Source organism: Eptatretus burgeri, chromosome 9, assembly GCF_056783735.1.
Source record: "Eptatretus burgeri isolate ZD-2024b chromosome 9, Ebu_testis_v1, whole genome shotgun sequence".
Classification (NCBI taxonomy): domain Eukaryota; kingdom Metazoa; phylum Chordata; class Myxini; order Myxiniformes; family Myxinidae; genus Eptatretus; species Eptatretus burgeri.
In genome coordinates, this window is record NC_140969.1 from 922,382 (window position 1) to 940,641 (window position 18,260).

General features: G+C 45.8%; 1 protein-coding gene across 9 annotated transcripts in view; it reads right to left on the reverse strand.

Moving 5' to 3' along the window:
* LOC147019404 (rho-associated protein kinase 2-like) overlaps nt 1–18,260 on the reverse strand; it is a 184,076-nt gene that overhangs the window by 163,979 nt on the left and 1,837 nt on the right. For all 9 annotated transcript variants that reach the window (XM_085893836.1, XM_085893841.1, XM_085893839.1 and 6 more), the window contains exon 2: nt 15,211–15,321. In XM_085893836.1, the coding sequence (XP_085749962.1) occupies nt 15,211–15,300 (90 nt within the window). In that variant the 5' untranslated portion in view covers nt 15,301–15,321. The remainder of the gene's footprint in view (nt 1–15,210; nt 15,322–18,260) is intronic.

The window sequence follows — 18,260 nt, forward strand, 5'->3', positions numbered from 1 at the left end:
GATCACATGCCGCACGGCTCGAGCACGGAATAGATAAAGCCAAGCTCCGCACGGACGGGGCGATTGTCCCAGGGGCATTGTCATTTACGGCGGCGGTTCACTTGGTGCTCGTTGAATGGTGAGAATTGAGAGTATATCGGACTCCGTGCTTATACTGATTTATTTTGCGGTGATTAGTTGCACGTGTATACATTACTGCTTATGTACTCCTTGCTGCACCTGTATTCCCTGATGTGCCCGTAGAAGCGGCTTCAATCAAATGGAATAAAGCCTACACTCTGAAGGTTCTTCGCTCGCTTTCATTTCAGCGACGGCTAAAAAAAAGAATAATTAATAATGGAAGACGAACAAGCATTGCAAAATGGGATTTTAAAATAATTGTAGGTCAGAGACACGTTTGAATGCGTTGGAGGAGGGATGGAGTGAAGAATAATAAAGAGATTGGAGGAAGGAAGCGTTGAAACAGGTGGAATTTTTTGACACGGGATGAAAGAAAGTTCTTATTGAACTCAAGAGGTCTAAGGGATCGAAAGGGTCTCAGGGGTCTTTTTGATCCTCGGGATCTTTTTAGGTTTACGCGATCCTCAGGGACTTTTGGGTCCTCGGTGACTTTTGGGTCTTTTCACTTTCTTTATGAATTCCCAGAATCACGGGTTCACTACGTTCTATGTGGGGTTTGCTTTTATGAACCGGGATTGTTTGCATGTGCGGCTCTGTGCGTATGATTCAACATCCTGCTGTGGACTCACTTTACGAGTGTGGGGTGCATGTTGCTCAATTAGTCATGTGTGTACATAGTTTGCTTTATTCTCTTGTTCACGTCATTTCCTCACTCGTTCTGTCCTTATTTCGTTTTGCTTTACCTCACCCGTTCCACTTCACATCGCTCGCTGCTTCAGCGCATTTCAATTATGTGTCACGTCTTTCCCTTCCTCCATTACCTGTCACGCAAAGGGTGGGGGGGCATCTTCACGTGCAGTCACCGATACCATCGGGCGTTTTGAGGGAGCGCAAGTGGAGTAGAGGAGAGAGTGTGAGGATGTGAAGCCCAGGACCATCGGGCCAGACCATTGGTGGCTGCAACTCAGGTGTCGGGGCCGCAACAACCCCAGCAACTTCTTTCTCACCTCTACCTCTTCTCATCCATCATCCCGCACTTCCTGTCATTTCTTCCGATGTCTGGATCCATTTCTAGTTTGCAAGCACCAAGTAATTGTTTAAAGGCATCCGAGGGCGAGTATATTGCATAGAGGTAATGGGAATGTTAAACCTGTTGTTTCTACTTGCCTGTAAGTACTTGTTGGCTTGCCACTGTAAATACTTGCTTGCCTGTCATTGCCAATTCAAGTTTGAAACTGTCTTGACTTGTCCTGTCCTGCTTTGATTTTAGGTTGCTTTGCTTTCGCCCTTCTGTCCAGTTCATCCCAAACCAGCTCGATGGAGTTGAAGTCTGGAGACTGTGCTGGCTAATCCATGATTTGAAGCCTACCGTCTTGTTCTTTTCTTCGAAGATAGTTCTGACATAGCCTGGAGGTATGTTTTGGGTCGTTATCTTGCTGTAGGATGAACCCCTGATCAACTAGGCAGAGATCAGAGGGTATTTCATGGTGCTGCAAAATGCTGTGGTTGCCATTTTGATCAGGGTGCCAGTCACTCTCTGCAAGTCCCCGACTCTGGATCCAGCAAAAGAGCCCCAGATCATCACGCTTCCTCATCCATGTTTGACAGTTGGTGTCACACACTGAGGAACCATCCTTTTGCCTACTCGACAGCGTACAAAAACCCTGCGTGATGAATCGAAGATTTCAAATTTTGATTCATCGGTCCATAAGACCTTCCAGTTTTCAGTAGTCCACTGGCGGTGCTTCATGGCCCAGGCAAGCCTGTTTTTCTTATTTTGCCATCTTAGCAATGGCTTTCTTTCTGGCACTCGACCTCTCAAACCTACAGCTCGAAGTCGTCTCTTCACAGTTGAAACTGAGAGTTCTTTACTTTGACCAGTGTTAAGCTGTGCTTGAAGCTGCTGTCCTGTGAGTCACCTATCACGCAAGCTGTTGACTCTCAGAAACTTGTCTTCTGATTGTGTTGTGGCTTTGGGTCTGCCAGACCTCTTCCTGTCAGTTTCCTCCTGTTTCCAAGTGCCTTTTGATGGTGTTGGAAACTGTACTCACTGACACCTTGGATTCTTTGCAATTTCTCAAAGGGTAGACCTACACTTTTAAGGGTTGTTATGGTCAGTCTGTCTTCCTTTGTCAATTGTCTTTTTCTCATCAGTATGATTGCAATATACTACTTCCTGCAGTGCAATATTGTCCAAATAATGCTTCAGAGGGTGCAGCAACACAGTCTGTTCCAACACTGCTTTTTTCGAGACAGAGGGTTTGCAACTAATCAACAAAAGTTGGGACACCGGTAGGAATTATTTGCATCAACTTTCAAGGCTTAATTTACTTCCATTGTTGCCGAACAGCTGAAGTTGCTAACCCATTACTTGTTCCCTGAAAAGGGCCTTTTTTAACAACTCTGAAATTTACATTATTTTTCAGTTTTTGGTAACCTAAACTTATTTTTTTTAACCTCTGGCAGTTTACCGCTTAGCTTTGTACCATTTCAGGTTATTCACTGGACTTGAACTGCTGAAATTTCAGTAAAAACTGAAAAATAGGGGTGTTCAAAAACTTTTGACCGGTGGAGTATACAGTGGGGTGCAAAAGTACGACTCCACTTAAATCAACGCCTGCTTTCTGAAATCACGATTTCAAACCCAAATTTGTCATCATATTAATAGCTATGCATCCATGTTTTTGAATTTATTATATACTGAAACGCAAAAGAAACTTACCACCTTTTAAACCTTCACATATCAACAATAACACTGCGTGTAGTAAATGTGTGAACTTATTTGTGGACAATAGTGTCCTCACCGTCAGACAAAACGGTCACGGATGGTCACTTGAACCTTCAATGGTCACTTCATAGCACAGCTGTTCAACAGCCGTTTTGACTGTCAGTGATTAGCCAAGGGGTACAGGATGATTTTAATGAGCTGCACGTGATGTCTTGATATTGGCTTTAAAAAGGCCAGTGCAAAATGGGCATTTCAATCAACATGCCACGATTGTCAAGGGATCAACGGCAGTGTGCCTTGTGCATACTGCAAGGCGGATTGAGCTACTGTGAGGTGGCACGTCGCCTTGGCTGTTCACAACAGACGATATCGGCCCTGGTGGACAGAGACACCCTCCACAACTCTGCAGATGACAGACCTCGATCAGGGAGGCCAAGAGTCACCACTGCAAGGCAGGACAGGCAGATGGTCCTAAGTCAGATGGCTTCAGACATTGAGGACTGAGTGGGACAGAATCCAGCAGCAATCCATCCAAAGACTGGTAGGCAGTATGCGCTGACGATGCACTGCCTTTATCCAAAACAATGGTGGCCACACACACGTTATTGAAAGGGGACTGACATTGCACCCTGTGTTGTTCTGTACTGTAGAACAAACTTATGAGATGGTGTATCTTGGTCAAAAACTTGACATGTCATCAATAAAATGCCAATGTTTCAATTGGCAATTGTTGGTTTGTTTTATTTTGAATTGTTACAATTTTATTACATTTCAAACAAGTGGTAAGTTTCGTTTGCGTTTCAGTATAGTTACTAACATAAAGGCTGATCAAAAATTATGGGTTGGAGTTATTTTATTCTAAATATTCAAGAAGACTGGAAGATACGATGTTCATAGTAGGAAAAGGTGTTGTTTTAAAACTCTACATGTACAAATGGACATTTGTGGATGACGCAATTGTACAATCCCAAAGGAAGAGACGCAATTACTCTTTTATGGAAAATGTTTTTTGAGATAATTTTATCCTTAAAAAATAGTGAAAAAACAGTCATGTAAAAAGATTGGCCGTTAAAACCCCAATCAAATCGTCCTTATGAAGGGGGAATGACAAATACACTGTTTTAGATACTGGTTGGTAGATTATTCACTGACACTTTGTCTGAACAAAATAAATGAGGGTGAGTACATTTAAGAAAGATAAAATTTATGTGAGCAGTCTAAGTATGCTCTGGAGTTCATGACAACACTGTTGGGAAAAGATTGACTCAAACCTAATCCATAAACTAATTAAATCGATCCCAGATGTAGGTCAGGCAGTTCTCAAGGCAAAAGGGGATCACACTGATTACACTGGTCAACAATTTTTTACTTTCTGAATGTTGTCTAGATTTCTACAAGTGAATTAGGGTATTCTGGCACTGCTGAATCAGGAAATGGCATCCGTTTCTCTCCATCAGGTCAGGTTTTTGTGCTAGGTTGATTTGAAAAAATCAGATCTTGTGACAAAATCAATTACATTTTTGTGGCATTATCAGCTGATTTTTGTCAACACATATCATCCTAAACATGTTTTTAAGAAAAAAAAATGTTTTGCCAACAACATTTATTGATTACATGATAGAAACATCGATTACTGTCATCTGAATGGTGGGCATTGATAAAGGTAAGTACAAGTAAATTGCATGTTGCGTCACCACTGTTCAAACTTCAGGGCTTGAACTTCCGTTTCTTCGAACTCCTGGAATGTTCAGCGGCAGGGAGGTCTCTCTTCAGATTCCAACAGTAGTCAGCCATCATGACTGCGTCCCAGCGACCCTGATACCTGGTCTCCATCTCCTTCATGTCCTGATGGAATCTCTCCCCCTGCTCGTCACTCATTGAACCCAGGTTCTCAGGAAACCGGTTCATATGTGAAAATAGGTAGTGCATCTTGATGCTCATGTTGCAGCCCAGGTTTCTGAAAGCAGTCAGCATGTTGTTGACAAGTTCTGCGTAGTTTCTGGCCTTATTGTTGCCAAGAAAGTTCTTCACTACCAAAACAAATGTCTTCCACGCTTCCAGTTCCACTTCGTTCATTGAGTTTTTGAACTCTGGATCTCTGATGAGCTGACGGATCTGAGAACCATCAAAGATGCCAGCTTTCAACTTCTCCATGGTCAATCCTGGAAAAGCCTGGCACAAGTAAGTGAAGCAGTCACCATCTTTGTCCAGAGCCTTGGTGAACTGCTTGATTAAGCCGAGCTTGATGTGCAGCGGTGGGAAGAGTATTCTGTCTCTGTCCACCAGAGGGTCGTTGATGACGTTCCTTTCTTTGCATGGCACCAATTCCTCCCGCACAGGCCAGTCCTTCTTCGTGTAATGCTGAGCACGGTCCCTACTATCCCACATGCACAGAAAACATGGGTACTTGGTGAAGCCAGACTGTTGTCCCAACAAAAAGTTCACCATCTTCAGGTCAACACAAATAAACCACTTATGCTGATCATAACCAATTTTCTCCAGCACGTACTTCACCGCTTCATACTTCTCCTTCAGTGTAGTCGAGTGAGCGATGGGTACAGAGGCAAACTGGTTGCCGTTGTGTAGCAGAACACATTTCAGTGATCGCTTGCTGCTGTCAATGAACAGTCTCCAATCTTTAGGTTCGTACTGTGGCACTCCAAGCTTGAGCAGAAGCTGCGCAATATCAGCACAGTACACCAAGTCCTTCTCTTCAGAGAAAAAACGGAGGTACTCTTGATGCCTGATTTCAAGAAATACAACTTTTTTGTATCACATTATTACAAAATCTGCCCCATTAACTTTAGTTTTGATCCACGAACTTTATGCTTTGCCTCACCAATTTTTGGAAGATTTTGAGGTTTTATGACTTCAAACTGATCCCTTTTCGACATAATCACCCAGAACTATCGTACCTGAATACTTCTTGTCATTAAAATAATTATTTCCAATCAAAACAATTATTTGACATGACATTTTACCCCCACCAACTTCTTCTAAAATGCTCCACACATGCGTACATGTGAACAAAAATGTAAAAAACGACATGTGGCCATATCTCAAAAACTTGACCTGATTGAACAAAACTAATGTGAGTTTTGGATTCAGCGCATCAGATTCGTCCTAAATCAGCTTAAAAAATGCAGACAACAAATTTGTTGTTGACCAGTGTTATTGATTATATCGAAAGACAGATTTGATTTTTCCTTTTACTGTATAACTAGCCACGGGCATAAAAAAATGTATGACATTTGGACATCTTCGGTTATATTCTGCACGTAGAGACTTCCAAAATGGGGACTGGCAATTCACCAGATCCAGAAATGATGTCTAATGTACACAATTTATTTACTTTACATCATATGTGAATACATGTCCATGCACATTTGAAATGCAGTTTGTTTACAAATCCCATATTTCTGAAATAGCTGTGTTTGGAGCAAAGCCAAATTGCAACTTCGGATATTGTCTCGGAAGTTGCGATATTTTCCATCATCAAGTTGATAAAGTTGCAGTCGAGCATGTATGCAAATTGTGGAGGTAAATGAACTTTCTCCTTGGAGCAACAAAGTGTAAATCCATCCGCTTTCCCTGTTGATTCAGTTGTGAAATGTTTCGCATAACAGTAAACGCATCGTAAGGTCATAGGACCACATTTATGCTCTTGGACAATATTGTTGCGGTTCTCGAAAATGCACGCCTCCAAGGCAATGGCATCCATCATACAGTGGTTCCCAGACAGTTATTTCATTAATATACATGCCGTTAGACCTTTCCCTCATGTCTTATGGGTTAAACGGGAATAAGTGCTTTGTGTGGATCTCAGTTTGGTCTGATTATGTCTCTATCTTCATTCAAACTCTTTTCCTCTTATTCCTGAAATAAATCAAAGCAGGCACTGCACTCAGACGGCTGCTTCTAAAAACCACAGCAACACCCCCTCACTATAAGAATGCGTCCTCGCGGAGGCCAACAAAAGAAGCACAACCAACACGATTGAAAAATCCTCTGCTGCAAGATACGGTGTAAAAGGGAATAGTAGAAGCAAACAATAAAAGCCCAACGCCGTACAGGACGCACGCGGCACGTTCTTTTCAACCCATTTCTGCATCAATAATTATATCCAATCCTTTCCTTCAATCCATGACATAGATCACGCAAGCACCACGCAAGCAGCCACCAATGAAGATCACCACAGGGATAGATAACCGCATGCTCAATGGCGGACCCGCGAGCAGCCCCGTGATACTTTATCATCATACAGTACGGGGCACGAATAGCGCATCTCTTCATTCGGGTCTGCGCGCTGGTTCACAATGGCGTCTTACCGCCGATTCTCGCTCGCCACTGCAGCCACCAATGTCTCCCGCGGATGGCAGACATCCTCCCGCACCTCCACCTCGATGCAGCTGCCACCAAGTAGAGGCATTCTGTATGGCCCGAATCGCTCGGGTCGTATGGCATAAGGACGGGACAAGCGCATTGATTAGAGCCAACCGCAGCGTGCTGGGGGTGCCCGGACGGGCATGCGGGACCGGCGCGGTCCTCGGCCAGTCGCTGGAGCACGGCCCGGGAGTTCGGTGCAAGGCGATTTATATCACGGGGTTCGGAGCGAGACGATTCCACAGCTCGGCGAGGTATCGCCGGATGCACCAGTGAGGCCGCTTCCAGCCATGGCACCCGGGTCGTGTGATGGCTAGGGCCCAATGAGGGTGCCCGATTCAGGTGACGACGCATCGCTTCGGGGCGGCTCTCCGCTGTATGAAGAGCTGCGCCTACCACCCTTCCTCACGCCTGACGGTCTCGCCCTTTCTCTGGACCGGCACACGCGTTGCGCCGACATCATAATCAAGCATGAGACAATGCGCCAACCCTCAAACTGGGATCACTGGGTGGAGCGTCCACCAAAACGTACTGAGTAGCATGGTCAATCAACCGTGCAAGGCATTACGAAACCGTTAGCCTCATCTCGTCTTCTTTCTCGAGATCAACTCCTCTTCATCGGGGTGTGTGTGTGTGTGTGTGTGTGTGTGTGTGTGTGTGTGTGTGTGTGTGTGTGTGTGTGTGTGTGTGTGTCATGGCACCTGTCCTCACTTAAGTTAAGAGTGTAGAAGAACTAAAATTGGGATAAGTCTGCTTTGCGTCTGCTTTAGTAAGTTGCTTGTTTTGTTGTCGCACCACACATTTCTTTCTATCCCTGCTTACACACAATAATAAACTACCTTCACTGTGCCACATATTTTTCCTCGCCTGCCTGTAATAAATGCTTATGTAGAAATGTTCCCAGCTCGTTTTTGTCTTTTCTTTCATTGATCCAGCATGGTCCGCATCCTAGTCGAGCTGGGACTTTATTCCCAACATTCCGTTCCTTTTAGCCGGTACATCCTTGGCACTGTTGCTCGGCTGCATCTGACCCGGTAAGGTGACCCGGTTCGGACAAGGCGCACAGAGGGCGTCCCCCAGCAATTAGGTCATGTGATTATTTTTAGGTAACCGATATTAGACGGAGAACCCTAAGTCACGTGGTTGAGTTATTGGCGTTCGCGGACGGTTAGCGACCCGCCGCATCATGGAGTTATCCGTGTGCGACAGCCTGCGATTCCGGCGATTCTGGTGGGAACCCGAGATAGCTTCCACCCCCCCCCCCCCAAATGGTCTTCTCACCCGACCCTCAGCCGCAACAATATCATCATATACTTCGTTAGACTCATTGCGGATGCTGTTTTATATGTTAGCTGGGCATGCATTACCCTCCAAAGTCTTCATTGTTCAGCATCCTGTGAAAGTCAGCTGTATTGAAGTTCTTCAGTCGTCTCAATCTCCTGCCTCATTCTTTTTCTTGCTGCATTCTGTGCACGTCTTTGTTGAAGTTGATCAGCCGTCTCATTCTCCTGACTGACTCTCTTTCTTGCTACATTCTGTGTACGTCTGTGTTGAAGTTGATCAGCCATCTCATTCTCTTGCCTCACTCGCTTTCTTGCTACATCCTGCACACGTTTGTGTTGAAGTTGATCAGCTGACTCATTCTTCTGTCTTGTTATTTTTCTTGCTGCATCCCATGCAAGTCTATGATGATGTTCATCAGCTGTTTCATTCTGTTCCCCCATTCTTTTATTCATTTTGGAAATGGCAGCTAAAAATGCAATGTGTCGTGTGTTCCGGTTTAACATCCCTCCAATTGATGCCTCGCCCTGTATTCCAAATGCCAGCGTGGTAGTTTATATCTGGGATTCTAATCCTGGCAAGGTAGCTCAAAGCCGAATGTGTAATCCTTTTATTGTCTCAGCTATCCTGGCAGTTCAAAAAATAACAAATGCAATGTGATTGATTATTTGAAATAATATTGTTACGGCTGTGGAAATTCGCAGAGCACCATATAGGTCCTTAGATTAGTTATGCCGATAAGTCTGTGTTCAGTTAGATTTCCCCACCGATGTTTAACGGGCAATTATTCGTGTGCAGGGCTGTGAATCTTCAGTTATCCGTTTTTCTTTTACTATCTTTATTTTGCAACAACCACCACAACCGCATCTCAACCACCTTCTCCACAACCATGCCATCCACACCACAGCGCCAGCCAAAACAACCACAAACCAACTTCTCCACAACCGCCGACATCTTCACGAACACCAAAGGGCAACAACAACAACTCCATCACTCCCTCGGAAAGCGACGGTTAAAAGTATTCACTTTACAAGTTCCCTCAGATCGGGTAAACAAGATTGACGGTTGGGAAACAACAACTTATCCAGCCAATCTCTGTTGGAATGTTCCCCCCCCCCCCCCGTGCGCCGCGAAGGGAGGGGAGGGGCGAGTCGCCAGGGGGATAAAAGGGCGTGCTGAACGCAAGGTTGTGGTTGTGTGGAGGAGAGGGAAGAGAGTTGAGGAGTGAGTCGGTGGAGCCAGTCGATGGAGAGTGAATCGGTGGAGGGTCTGTCTCTCGAGGTGGTTGTCGAGTTGGGTCTGCTGAGGATCAGTCAGCCAGTCTGTGGAGTGTCTGTCGGAGTTCGGAGCGCCTGGAGCCTGAAGCCTGCAGTCGGTGGCGAAGCTGGGGAGAGCGGAGGAGACTCAAGCACGGCCAAGCCTGCTGTGCCGCGCGGAGATGCGTGTTCGTGTTCGGGACGTGGAGAGAGCAGGAGAGAGCTCGCCCACCAGCACCGAACGGTTTAAGGTGAAGGTAACCTGTGCGGCCTCCTGGAGCTCCTTCGGTCCTCAAAGCTCCAGATTTATAAAGACCCCGAGAGGTCCAGTCTACCCCCTCGTCTTTGAGGGGGTTTTTCCTTGCTTTTCTTTAGATGAAAGTTGTGGCGCCAAGTCCATCAAGTAGAATTGTATAAGTAACTGTACATAATAAATAAACGGTCATAGTTCCTTTGCATTGTGTTTGGCTGTATAATTGCATGCGTGCTTCCCCCATTCATTACATGACTGCTTACGTGCTTATGTGTTGTTTGGAAATAAATGTGCTTCTTTAAATGTTGACCTGTTCGTCGCATCATTTTCCCCAATTGAACTGCCATCTTGCCCTCGGAATATAGTGGGCTTTTAAATAGCCGATAATAATAGAATCGGGTCCAGCGAGGCCTCGCGATAATACCTCGCTTGGTTATCCCAAAACGGAGCGAGCTGCTTAAGCGGCTCGTGTCCAAGCACGCCTCGCTGAGGTACAATCTCTCGGTAATCTACCCGCGTGAATAATTAGGTAAGTCGATTATTTGGCGATCGGACCCTGTAGCGCGGGTAGAGTGTGGACAAGGTTGTGGTGTGCTTGGAGCACACCCGTGACTGGTTTTTGGCGTTGTTCCAGAAAGTCGCGACTGAATTGTCCGTCTGGTGGGCGTACGGCCGCGATTCAGCTAAAAGCGGCTGTCCGCATGCCGCCGGGTGAGAATTCGTAACAATATTTTACTTTTACTATGCTCAAGATGTGTGACATCATAATGTCGATGATACTCTGCTTCACACAGGAGCTTTATGCTTGTGTGACTCTGGATCAAGGAGTACCGAAGACTTGCAACTTTTTATTTTGACTACGTCTAAAGAATGAAACATTATATTGTGACGACTGGTGAAAGAACAGAGCTCAAATGGAAAAGTCCCTGGGAAAAAGTGTTGAGGGTGGTGTATATGGGCATTACACCCTTCTACAACTCTTTCCACTCACCCTTCTCTCACCATTCTCCCCCCTCACTCACCCTTCTCAAAGTTGCCCACCCACTCATCCACAAAGCTGCTTCCTTCCTCTGCTCTCTCTCCTCCATCTCATCACTCTACCTCCTCAAATCCTCAACTGCCTTCTGCCCCCTCTCATATTACTCCCCACTGCACCTCAACCAAGCACCACAGAGCCTTTTCTCCTCCTCATCCAGCCCCCACCCAAGCTCTTCTGCAATCCCCCACACTCTTTCAACAACTCTCCTTACCTCCTCCCTCTCCTCCCTTGTCCTACCCTCCCCTCCCCTGCACCCAAAGCCTCCTCCCCTCGCTCTTCATTAAGTGTGGACCTCAAATATCCAGGGCCTTCACTCAAACCTGACAGATCTTTGATACAGGTTGTGACTGACAAGCCAGACCTAATCTGCCTAACAGAAATTTTCCTTCCTCAAGACGTCTCTGACTTCCTCGTACCTCTCCCTGGTTACTCCGTCGTATAAGGACCTGAAAGCCCCTGTAGTGTCTATCTTGTTTACCCCGTGTACCCCGTCCCATCCCTCTCCATTCCATAGATCTCATCTATCTGTTCCCCACCGTTTTTTCCTTCCCTCTCCCAACCCTCTTGTTGTATGTATGTTCTGTGGGTTAGGCCTTAGTTATTTTATAACTTGGTTTACGCAGTTCTTCAGCTAAAATGTAGGGTCGGTAGGTCGAAATATAAATATAAATATAATTTCAATTTTTAGAAATTATATATTTTTATGATTTTTTTTCGGATGTTCCATGGAAAATACAAGGGTAGGTGGGAGGTGGGGGGGGGGGAATAAATATAAATCCCGGACCAGGAGGATCGAAGAAAACATTGAAGATGGAAAACCATTCAAATACAGGATGCCATTGTTCACTGTATCATCTGATGTGAAAAACAATAAAGAAGGATTAAAACTTGTTTTTACAATATAGTCTGACATGTTTTTCTGAAAGGAGCCTGGTGTTGTTGAGCCTGGTGTTGGCGCAGTGGTTCGGGCAGCGGCTTGGGACCCAAAAAGTCCTGAGTTCAAGCCCCGTTGGGCCACTGAATATATATATATATATGTATATGTATGTATGTGTATATATATATATATATATATATGTATATACCAAGTCGTATAACACCAGGGGGTTGACTCAGCCTGTCATCCTTCCGAGGTCGGCGAAATGAGTACCAGTGTACTGGGCCGGTGTATACCCCGGTTAAAATAGGTGTACCAGATCCCTGTGTTGTAAGAGGCAACCAGGGTTGCGGTCAGGAAGGGCATCCGGTGTAAAACATGTGCCAAATCACTATGCGGATCATATGGATGATCCGCTGTGGTGACCCCTCACGGAGAAGCCGAAAGAAGAAGAAGAAGAGTTTTTCTGAAAGGAACCTGTTGGATCATCAAACAAATGGAAACAATGCTGAGAAAATTACTGTCCAAGTCGTAGATGTGTACGTGCACACCAGTGCATCGTGCTGGATATGATTGAAAAAGGTGTCTACTCGGAGTCAACATGCTCAAAACGGTCAAGCAGAGCCATAACCGGCTCTTACTTTTCAGTGGGCATCTGATCGTACCGTCTCCCCATCCCCATGAGCACATCAAAGGCTGATTTCTGGTCCGTTGAAGGCTGAATATCAGCATCTCCCAGGGAAACTTTGACGTACTTGGCACCGAAATCTTTCAATACGAACAGCGGTGTACAACTTTCGATGGAAACAAAATCGGCACGATCGAGAGTAGCGTGTGAATCATCCCTGCTGCTGCACTGAATTGATGCAATAGTTCGGCCAAAATATTCGTCGTCAAGATGTTGCGTGATTAAATCACCAATACAGTCACTCGAATTTATACCGCTGACATACTTCTTAACAAACTCATGGCTCGCAGACTTCCTCTCCTGTCGCAGTCACAGTGTGGCCCTAAATGGATTTCTTTCATCCCCTCTTCCTGTCCAGGCTGGAGTTCCTCAAGGTGGCGTTCTGGGCCCTGTTCTTTTTCTGGTTTTCATCAATGATCTCTCCGACCAACTGGAAAATCCTCTATATCTGTTTGCTGATGACTCCACCCTCTGCCGTACCATCGGCCATTCCTCAGACCGGCAAGCAGCAGCTTCTTCGCTCACTGCAGATCTGGATAAAATCACAAACTGGTCCAACACGTGGAACATGTCTTTCAATCCAGACAAATCTCACACTCTCACGATTTCTCTTCAAAAGGACCGTTTAGAAAATCCCCCCATCCACTTTCTCAACAATCCTCTGGAAGAAGTCCTTTCTTTGAAGCTTCTGGGTCTCACCATCTGCCATGACCTTTCCTGGGAAAGCCACATTTCAAACCTCGCCTCCAAAGCCAGTCGCCGACAGGGAATCCTCCGTCGTGCAAAGTCCTTCCCCGGCCAACCTGAGCTCCTGACCACTTACAAAGCTTTTGTCCGCAGCCTGATGGAGTACTGCTCTCCCCTCTGGGCTGGTGCTCCTGTCTCCCACCTTTCTCGGCTTCACACTGTAGAAACCAAGGCATTTCGGATCATTGGCATCTCCCGCAATGAGGCTGAGTCTTTGGGCCTCTCACTCAATCACCGCAGGTTGGTCGGTGGTCTTTCTGTCTTCTACAGTCTCCTCTCCAGCCTCGCCCCCCTCCCCCAGCTCTCTCTCTCTGCGACTTGTCCCCACCACATTTCCGCAGGGCGCTCAAGGTCCACCAACAAGCCCCTTCTGGTAAAACTACCAAAATCACGAATCACTGCTCACCTTCACTCTTTCATTCCTCTTTTTCCCCACCTTTGGAATAAACTCCCTCACTCTATTCATTCCATTCTTCCCTCAAGGCCTTCAAAACAGCTGTTCACCACCACCTCTTATCATCCCCCATCCAAATCCTCGATCTTTTCTATCCCCGATAATCCACCCAAGCCCACCTCCTTCAAATTCCCTGCTTTCCTTCCTGAAAGTCCCTGTAATGTCCATCTTCTATTCCCCATGTTCTCCACCCCATCCCTCTCCCTTCCACAGATCTCCTAATGTCTGTTCCCCACTGCTTTGTCCTTCCCACTCCCACCCCTCTTGTCTCATGCCCCCTTGCTGTGCATTGTGCGTTAGCTCTCACACGAGCATCGACAAGGTATACAAAACTAAAAAAATCACTTTGCCCCAGAAACCACAGTCAATCTGAACCACGCTGGCCTGACGCCATGACCGGACTACTGCGCAGTTCAATTGCGCAGTTTGGTTAAAGATGACTCGGCATTTTGGCGCGCATGCACGAAATTATATTTTGAAAATAAATGCCGACGTTTACATTTCGGGTTTTGAAACTTTTGCACCTTTGGCGGAAAATGTATAAATATAAAAGGCTAAAAATGTGTTTTATATTTATATTTCATTTTGGAAAATATACCGTCGGCGGATCTGTAAACCAAGTTATAAAATAACTAAGGTCTTAGCTCTCATACGAGCCTCGACATTGTGTACAAAAAAAAAAAAAAAGAGAAAAGGCACTTTTTGAAATGGAAAATGACTATTCGAGGATGCACCAGTTCTTCCAGTAACCCCCACCCCTGAGTAACCCCCCATAATCCTTGCTGCTGCTGCTGCTGCTGTTGCTGCTGTTTGCATCATTTTCTGTAAGTGTGGCTGTGCCACTAATGCAGTACCCATCACCAGTGACTTGGTACTCTGAATAACCTCCCTGACCCACCACCCCATATAAAAATTAATCAAATTAAAATGTATTACATGATTAAAAACAAGGCTTTAAAGTCAAATACTCTTTCCTTGTGAAATGAACCTTCATTTGCCACGATGACAATTAATATAATTGACTCACAAAACATCAGAAGTTACCTCCACCAAACAATACGTTAACACAGGTATTACGATGAACACACAAGGAGCATCATTTATCACTACGCATGTCTCTGTACACGCACATGGCCAAGCCGGCTTGTGGTACGGTCCATGATACGCGAGCAGTACTGTGTTAGGCCACAAATAGCTCATAGTGGAACACAAGAGATTCCTGCACGGTTTACATAACCCAACAGCTGTCGCACGGTAATCGTGGCGCAAAAGTTTCCAACCGCAAAACGACATGGGGTCGACGAGACCCAATGTTATACCGGGGTGTTCTACTGAGAGGAGACGCCAAGACCCGGACACTTTAGATCACAAAAAGAACACTTACCAACAGGCTTTCCAAATTGACCCTGGAGCGTGGATCCTGAATCAACACCTCCAGCCCGTTCAACCGAACATCCAATGGCTCGAGCGCCATGATGACTCAATTGGGCTCCACCTGCGGATAACAAGCGTGCCTGTCTGTACTTGCAGCCAACTCCGAGCGCACATTTGTAAAGTATGTGCTAAGAATACAGGTGTGCGTCACACCAAATCACTCCACCCAAGGGCAAACCCACCGAATCACTGGCGGATGCTGTCACTTCACCAGGTGCGTAACCACACACATATAGAACAAGGAGGGAGAGGGGATGGGTAGAGGAGTCTGGGAGTAGGGGAGTAGGGGAGTAGGGGAGTAGGGGAGTAGGGGAGTAGGGGAGTAGGGGAGTAGGGGAGTAGGGGAGTAGGGGAGTAGGGGAGTAGGGGAGTAGGGGAGTAGGGGAGTGAGTGAGACAGAGAGACAGAGAGACAGAGAGACAGAGAGACAGAGAGACAGAGAGACAGAGAGACAGAGAGACAGAGAGACAGAGAGACAGAGAGACAGAGAGACAGAGAGACAGAGAGACAGAGAGACAGAGAGACAGAGAGACAGAGAGACAGAGAGACAGAGAGACAGAGAGACAGAGAGACAGAGAGAGCGAGCTCAGTTTAATCACAGAAATATTTACTACATAAAATGTGCATTCCTTTCCTCCATAAAGTGTATTGGTTCATAAGTCAGTAAGTGACCACTATATTCGTTATGGGTGTCTGTCTGTCTGTCTGTCTGTCCCGAGAATAGCTCCGTGGGTTTTGATCCGATCCTGATAAAATTTGGGTGGGAGGTTTATATCATGATCTAGTTATGTTTTCCTGAGAATGGGCGTGCTGCGCCCATTATGGGCGGAGCCACGCCCAAAAAAAACGTGTTTTTAGGGGGTAGCCGATTTCAAGTTACATCTTCTCCGAGGGGGTTTGTCGAATCTGGCAGGAGTTTCGGTATTTGGTTAGCCCAATGGCACCTGCATAGCCCCACGGAGCTCGATTTTTCATTTTCGTCCCAAGGTCAAGGTCACAAGGTCACGAACTTAGAAAATTGCGAATTTTGACGTAAAGATCATACGACCGCCCAAACTTGAGAGCGAGGATGACAATATTTTTTATGCATAATCTTGAGGTCATTCCCCACCTAAAGTCTTGAAACCATTTTGCTCTATCTCGAACACCTTGCCCGTGGCGCCCCCTTCAAGTTTGTTTTTACGCTGATTTCATCAAAGTATGGATAATCCGAGGAGTGCGAAATGCCATATGGCCTATATGACGTTACATTATTCCTGGAATGTTCCAGAGGAAGTTTTGCACCAAAGGTCATAATCCTTGACCTTTGACCTTTAAAGTTCAAAAAGGTCAAATTTTCAAAGTTGTGGGAATCGAACCGGGTTTTCGACCTTCTTTGACGAACTAACTCCACTAAGCTATAGCACGTATCCTGTTTCCTTATTTTAATGCCCACAACATTGTTTTGTGACCTTTAAAGGTTATGCAAAGGTAAAAATTTTTAACGTTGTTGAACGAAACCGGGTTTTCGACATTTTGCAGCTAATAACCTGTCACTCATACCACATCATGTTGATCATTTTTATAACTTGGTCAAACATTATCACATTGTCTCATCCTTGACTTCTGAAACAATCTACATCGTCAAATACCGCTTGTGAACCATCGTCATCTTCAGACTTGTTTTAATCACACATTTGATGTGAATTTAACAAATATGTAAACAGGTCTTCAAAGTTCTTGAAAGCAGTGCAGCACAGGTTACAGGGGATAAACCCTGAAACTAGTACTAAAAGTTTGAGCAAAATGATATTTTTAAAATCAAACAAAAATTTAAATTCACATCAAGTGAGATTATAACTGACTAGCATAACCCGCGCTCTGCGCGACATGTTGGGGTGGGTGTGTTTGAGAAAGGAACTGATGCAGAGTATCAGTTGTAATTTTACTTTAATGCAGTAAGTGCAATACGATTTCACTGTTTCAGAACCATTTTTTTTTGTACCATGCACCTCATTTGGTCTTTGAGATAATGTAAGCCGAATATCACGTTACTCGAGCGCAGAACAAAGTCGAAGATAGCGCGACACGAAATCACAAACTCGGAAATAATATATAAGATGTACAAAACCTGACACGGTCTGATCAAACACAAATCATACTTACTTATCCCAATCAATCTTCAAACACCCTAACCCTCAAACAAACTCTTATTCCCACCCTTACATCCAAACCCCCTCCAACACAAATATGCAAGAACCCAATCTTCCCTCCAACCCAAAATCAAAATCATTCCACCCGCCATTGAACCACCAATCCCAATAATACACCTTCAAACCCAAAATCCCAACAATCACTTCTCCGACACACAATCCCAATAATCGCCCTCCGACCCACAACCCCAATAATCGCCCCTCCGACGCACAACAATAAATCGCTCCCTCCCACAACCCCAATAATCGCCCCTCCGACCCACAACCCCAATAATCGCCCCACCGACCCACAATCCCAATAATCGCCCCACAATCCCAATAATCGCCCCTCCGACCCACAATCCCAATAATCGCCCCTCCGACCCACAATCCCAATAATCGCCCCACTGACCCACAATCCCAATAATCGCCCCTCCGACCCACAACCCCAATAATCGCCCCTCCGACCCACAACCCCAATAATCGCCTCCCCACCCACAACCCCAATAATCACCTCCCCACCCACAACCCCAATAATCGCCACCCCCCCACCCACAATCCCAATAAACGCCCCACCGACCCACAATCCCAATAATCGCCCCTCCGACCCACAATCCCAATAATCGCCCCTCCGACCCACAATCCCAATAATCGCCTCCCCCACCCACAATCCCAATAATCGCCCCTCCGACCCACAATCCCAATAATCGCCCCTCCGACCCACAACCCCAATAATCGCCTCCCCCACCCACAACCCCAATAATCGCCTCCCCCACCCACAACCCCAATAATCGCCACCCCCCCACCCACAATCCCAATAAACGCCCCA